Genomic DNA, 6,796 nt, shown 5'->3' with positions numbered 1-6,796 from the left:
CAGGTGTGAAGTGGAGGTGTCAAAGCCCTTGAGCCCAACAATGGCAGGAGAGTTTCACAGCCTCCCCTACCCAAATGCAGAGGCATTTGAAGCCCCCTCCATCTGTGCAGAGGTCCTTACAACACAGTATCCCCTGGATTTATCTCTATTTTGAACTGATATGCTGCAAGGACACTTCAATTGTCAATTACCTCAATAAACTATTTTGTTGCTTTGATCACATCAGAAAATATCCTCCCCGCAAACTCCAAAATATAACAGCCACAGGACAACTTTGTTTGGATGTCGTAAAGGACGATTCGCCAACACTAAAGAGATATAGCTAGCTAACGACCTCCTTTTCCACGTGGAAAAAAAACGGTGGACAAAGACTTGCTAGCTAGCTAGGAATTTCTACAAGGAACCCAAAAAATCTTCTCCCAAGTGGGTGTGACACCTACTCCCATTGCCTGCTGCACTGCTGCTTGGATTCCACCTGGCGATCTGTTCACTGTCTGCCCTAGCCTGTCTCCCCCTGTCTGGTACAGGTACCCCCGCCACACTCCCCCCTCTCTCCTGAGCTTTCACTCGCCTCCAGCACACGCACTGTTGGGGCGAGTGACACTTGGCTAGCCCCAAGTTATATATTTTATCTTGTGCTTTATGCTATTTGCCTCATGACTCCTGTGTGCTTTGTTGACTATGAACTTGCTTGTTTACCCAACCGTGGGACAGACTATGTTTGTTTCCACACTCGGGATGCCGACTTTATATTCATGTTACCTGATGAAATTGCTGTACAATATGATCTTGTTGCCATCTAATCCACATTCAAATGTCATAAATCAACACTACAGAGCTCTCCCTGTCCTCTGCTGTGCCCTGATTGTATTACTGCTGATGATATCTGGAAATGTGCATGTACACCCTGGTGCATCTACTGTTGCTAGCCCCAATTCTGACTTGTGCTCTGGCAATCTTTACCAAGGAACACCTTCAGTGCTTGCTTGTCTCCACAAAGTCTTTCTCCAAACAATTTGATTTGCTGTTTTAAAGCGTTCAACTTTCAAATAGCTCTTGACTGTTGCTGGGTATTATCGTCCTCCATCAGCACCGGCCTGTACTCTATATGCCGTAAGCTCTCTCCTGGACCCTTACACTAAGTCTGAATGTGTCCTGTTAGGTGACCTAAACTGGGACATGCTTAAACCACCTGATCAAGTCCTAAAGCAATGGGGCTCCCTAAATCTTTCTCAGATTATTACCAATCCCACAAGGTATGACTCCAAACACCCAGGAAAGGCTAATCTCGTTGATGTTATCCTCACAAAGAATCCTGATAGGTATCAGTCTGGTGTTTTCTGTAATGTCCTTAGTGATCACAGTTTTACAGCCTGTGTTCGTAATGGCTGCTCAGTGAAACGACCTGTCCTGATTTGTCATGGACGCTTGCCAAAAAACTTTGAGCAAGCCTTCCTTCATGATCTGGCCTCTGTAAATTGATGTAGAATCAGCTTTATCCCCTCTGTCGAAGACACCTGGACCTCCTTTTTTTATATTTTCAGTTGTACTGTTAACCAAAAAGTTTTGTTTTGTGTATGTCCATTACATGAAATCCAAATAAAAATCGATTTAAATTACAGGTTGTAATGCAACAAAATAGGGAAAACGCCAAGGGGGATGAATACTTTTGCAAGGCACTGTACTCCACCTCAAGAATACCATTTGGCAAAAGGCTCGGCACAGGCATAGTTAGGCTGACTGGCTCGTTCAGGCAAATGAGAAATAAGTGCACTCAGGCTATCCGGAAGACCAAAGTTAGTTACTTTAAGGAGCAGTTCTCTCTCTGTTGGTCTAACCCCAAGAAGTTATGTAAAACGGTTAAAGACCTGGAGAATAAACCCTCCTCCTCACGGCTGCCCATGTCCCTTAATGTCGATAATGTGGTTGTTACTGACAAGGAGCACATGGCTGAGCTCTTTAATCACCATTTCATTAAGTCAGGCTTTCTATTTGACTCAGCCATGCCTCCTTGTCCGTCCAACATTTCCTCATCTCCCACCCCTTCTAATGTGACTATCCCCGATGCTGGTCCCTCTTTTTCCCCTGCCCCGCTACAAAGTTTCTCCATGCAGGCAGTCACTGAGTCCGAGGTGCTAAAGGAGCTCCTTAAACTTGACCCCAAAAAACCATCTGGGTCAGATGGTTTATACCCTTTCTTTTTTAAGGTTGCTGCCCCTATCATCGTCAAGCCTATCTCTGACCTTTTTAACATCTCTCTCCTCTCTGGGGAGGTTCCCATTGCTTGGAAAGCAGCCACGGTGCGTCCTTTATTTAAAGGGGGAGATCAAGCTGATCCTAACTGTTATAGGCCAATTTCCATTTTCCCTGTTTATCAACAGTGTTGGAAAAACTTGTCAATAATCAACTGACTGGCTTTCTTGATGTCTATAGTATTCTCCCCTCCGGATTTTGTGTTAAACGCTCTACAACAAAGCTTTCTCTGCCCTTAACCTTGTTCTGAACACCTCCAAAACAAAGGTCATGTGGTTTGGTAAGAAGAATGCCCCTTTCCCCACTGGTGTGATTACTACCTCTGAGGGTTTACAGCTTGATGTAGTCACCTCATACAAGTACTTGGGAGTTTGGCTAGACGGTACACTGTCCTTCTCTCAGCACATGTCAAAGCTGCAGGCTAAGGTTAAATCTAGACTTGGTTTTCTCTATCTTAATTGCTCCTCTTTCACCCCAGCTGCCAAAGTAATCCTGATTTAGGTGACCATCCTATCCATGTTAGATTACGGTCGCTCCTCTTTCAGTTCGCTGTGACTGGAACGAGCGGCAAAAAAACACTCAAACTGGACAGTTTCAGCTCTATCTCTTCATTCAAAGACTCAATCATGGACACTCTTACTAACAGTTGTGGCTACTTCGCATGATGTATTGTTGTCTCTACCTTCTTGCCCTTTGTGCTGTTGTCTGTGCCCAATAATGTTTGTACCATGTTTTGTGCTGCTACCATGTTATGCTGCTGCCATGTTGTGTTGCTTCCATGTTGTTGTCATGTATTGCTGCCATGCTATGTTGTTGTCTTAGGTCTCTCTTTATGTAGTGTTGTGGTGTCTCTTGTTGTGATGTGTGTTTTGTCCTATATCTTTAATTTTTAATCCCAGCCCCTGTCCCCGCAGGAGGCCTTTTGCCTTTTCGTAAGCCATCATTGTAAATAAGAATTTGTTCGTGACTGACTTGCCTAGTTAAATAAATCAAAAATACATTTTGACAGCATGCTATGGTAGTTAGTAAAATATAATCCAACATATTTTTCATAAATACAGTGCATTGGGAAAGTATTCAGACCACTTTTTCTAAAATGGATTACATTTTTGAGAAATGTTTGCAAATAAATATAAAATAAAAATACTTAATTTACATAAGTGTTCAGACCCTTTGCTATGAGACTTGAAATTTAGGTCAGGTGCATCCTGTTTCCATTGATCATCGTTGAGATGTTTCTACAACTTGATTGGAGTCCACTTGTGGTAAATTAAATTAATTGGACATGATTTGGAAAGGCACACACAGTTGACAGTGGATGTCAGAGCAAAAACCAAGCCATGAGGTCGAAGGAATTGTCCGTAGAGCTCCGAGACAGGATTGTGTCTAGGTACAGATCTGGGGAAGGGTACCAAAAAACGTCTGCAGACATGAAGGTCCCCAAGAACACAGTGGCCTCCTTCATTCTTAAATGGAAAAAGTTTGGAAGATTCTTCCTAGAGCGGGCCGCCCGACCAAGAAGTGCCTTGGTCAGGGAGGTGACCAAGAACTCGATGAGCTCCAGAGTTCCTCTGTGGAGATGGGAGAACCTTCCAGAAGGACAACCATGTTTTCCAAACAGCACTCCACCATTCAGGCCATTATGGTAGAGCGGCCAGATGGAAGCCACTCCTCAGTAAAATGCACATGACAGCCCACTTGGAGTTTGCCAAAAGGCACCTAAAGGACTCTCAGACCATGAGAAACAAGATTCTCTTCTCTGATGAAACCAAGATTGAACTCTTTGTCTGAATGCCAAGCCTCACGTCTGAAGGAAACCTGGCACCATCTCTATGGTGAAGCACGGTGGTGGTAGCATCATGCTGTGGGGATGTTTTCCAGTGGCAGGGACTGGGAGACTAGTCAGGATCGAGGGAAAGATGAACGGAGCAAAGTACAGAGAGCCTTGATGAAAACTTTCTCCAGTGCGCTCAGGACCTCAGACTGGGGTGAAGGTTCACCTTCCAACAGGACAACGACCCTAAGCACACAGCCAAGACAATGCAGGAGTGGCTTTGCAACACCTCTGAATGTCCTTGATCTATTTTAGAATAAGGCAGTAACCTAACAAAATATGGAAAAAGTCAAGGGGTCTGAATCCCTTCCGACGTTACATTAAAATGTGTTGAAAGTGTTTATATTTGTAAGAAAATAGCATTTAACAGTTCACTAGCTTTATGCTAACTATATTTAGCTTCGCCAGTCTCTAGCTAGCTTTAGGCTATTAAGTTTCAGCTATTGTTAGCTCACATGTTGACGGTTTAAAATGGAATGGTTCTAGCATTGTTTATCTCAGGCCGCCAGTCATTTGTAGCTTCATGGGAATTGACACTGCTAGCACAGTGAGTTCTATATAATGTTACCCCCAACACTATTGCTAATCATCATTAGTTTTTGTTAGTGATGACTCATTTGCTTTTGGATCATGAAATATGTTTGAAACTATATGGGCTCATTTACACAGTTTGCATTCAGTATTTTCACAACACATCTTGTGTTTGGGACTCATTGTTCATATGTTTATGCCCAAAAAAATCTCTGCCTTTATATTTACATTTCTTTATTTTTTTTATTTTTTTTACAATCTAAGTGGTGAACCTGCATTAGGCATTTAATTGTACTTTGTACACCATGTGTATCCTGTGCTTATGAAAAATACATGGTGATTTGATTTACATAATTTGTGTAGATATCTATCTTTACCAACATCTCTGTATTCATGTTCGCAAACGTAGCAAAATATTCAATCAACTGAACGTGCCCCTAAGCTAAGTTCAGAACGACTAAATAATAGTTTAACCAATCATGGCATTACACAGGATAGGATAGAGTAGTATAATTTAATATCCCATATGGAAATTGTCTTTGCAACAAAGGACAGACATACTTGGTGTACAGATAACATACATCACAAGACATGCATCATATCAGGTGACATACAGTACATCACAAGACATAATGACCAGATGGACATACTTAAATACACTGTAAATGTCTTATAGTCCTCTGAGCACTGAAATCGTCACAACTCCTGAACCCTGCTTGCTGTCTGTCATTTTATCTATTTAATTTCATTTTCACCAAATCAATGTAATCATTGTAGTTGTTAGTGAAAAAAAAAGTGAACACTAACATACAGAAACTAATAACAAAACGGAAACAGACACTATGATTAGCCAATAAGATGCTTGTATTGTTACAGTTCTGCTCCGGTCACAGTCTCTGCCTGTAGGGTGAGGCATCTTGGGTAAGAGGGTGGGAGTTGGTCCACCAACCTTACATTTCATCCAATCCACTGCTGTGGATTTTGGAGTGATACTTCCCTGGTCCAATCCCCCTCTCTTTAGCACCCAGTAGGAGGTGTCCTTGAAGAAATAAGCATCTCCTGAGGGGCAGAGGGAAGAGAGTGATTGTGTTATGGTTTATGGAACTTCAAGGAGAGATGTGGTCAACTAAACATATTGAGAGAGTCTCAATTGGTATTGCTCGACTCTTTGCTTCCTCTCCTCCATCCTCTCCTCGCCTCCTTTTGAAAAAGGTCAAGGTATTCTAGGAGTGGAGGCGAGAAGAGGAAACGTTAAAAGAAATGCGCTTGTATGAAATTAGACTCTCCTCCACTCGTGCGTCATCAGGCAAATTACATTTACAGGGGAGGAATCCTAAAATAAAATGGTTATATAACTACTGTATAGTTTTTAAATGTGTGCATGCTTTTCTCCTTCGAGAGGGTGTGGTAGATTTTTTTTTAAACACTTCTGCGCTAGCTGCAGGGAAGAAACTCTTGTGCATCCTCTGCCGAAGTAGGTAATCGAGGAAGAGAGCATACTCCTCCATTTGCTTACTAACAAATTGACACTTTCCTCCACCACTCATCGGTTTGGGGGTCACAGAGGAGAGGATGGAGGGGTCAAGGAGAGGACAGACTTTTCCACAATTGAGAATCTCCCAATATCACACTCTCAGTAAAGTTGCATATAATATATTTATATTCTATTCATGTGACGAATGGGGCATTCATGTGCTTGTGGGAAGTGGGAAATTATAAGTCCAACATGATTGTGTTCAAGTGCTTTTAAAGTCGGAACAATTATTCAACCAACAAGATTTAGGTAGCTAGATAAGCTAGCTAACATTGCTAATAATAAAGTTAGCTAGCTTTCTTAACATTGACAATATGGTCAAACTGGATATATTCACATTGCTAAGTTTGCAATTGTCAAATTGATTTGTTTTCATCTTTTGGTTGAAAATGTGAAAGGTCATTGGTAAAACGTCACAACAAAAAATACTTGTTTTCCCACTTGTAATTCAAGCAAAACTTCCCAGTCGGAACTTCCGATAACTCCTACAACACATAGAGTACCAGTCAAAGTTTGGACACAACTACTCATTTAAGGACTTTTCTTTATTTTTACTATTTTCTACATTGTAGAATAATAGTGAAGACATCAGAACTATGAAATAACACATATGGAATCCTGTAGTAACAAAAGAAAGTGTTAAA

At 41.7% G+C, this 6,796-nt stretch overlaps 1 protein-coding gene across 1 annotated transcript in view; it reads right to left on the bottom strand.

Moving 5' to 3' along the window:
- Nucleotides 1–5,113: 5,113 nt before the first annotated feature.
- Nucleotides 5,114–6,796, bottom strand: part of mmp25a (matrix metallopeptidase 25a) — a 37,649-nt gene continuing 35,966 nt past the window's right edge. The window contains exon 10 of the mRNA XM_014192270.2: nt 5,114–5,677. Coding sequence (XP_014047745.1) covers nt 5,421–5,677 — 257 coding nt within the window. The 3' untranslated portion in view covers nt 5,114–5,420. The remainder of the gene's footprint in view (nt 5,678–6,796) is intronic.

Source organism: Salmo salar, chromosome ssa03 (assembly GCF_905237065.1).
Source record: "Salmo salar chromosome ssa03, Ssal_v3.1, whole genome shotgun sequence".
In the NCBI taxonomy this organism is placed as follows: Eukaryota; Metazoa; Chordata; class Actinopteri; order Salmoniformes; family Salmonidae; genus Salmo; species Salmo salar.
Note: the sequence above shows the minus strand (reverse complement) of the source record. Positions and strands in the feature narration are given on the sequence as shown.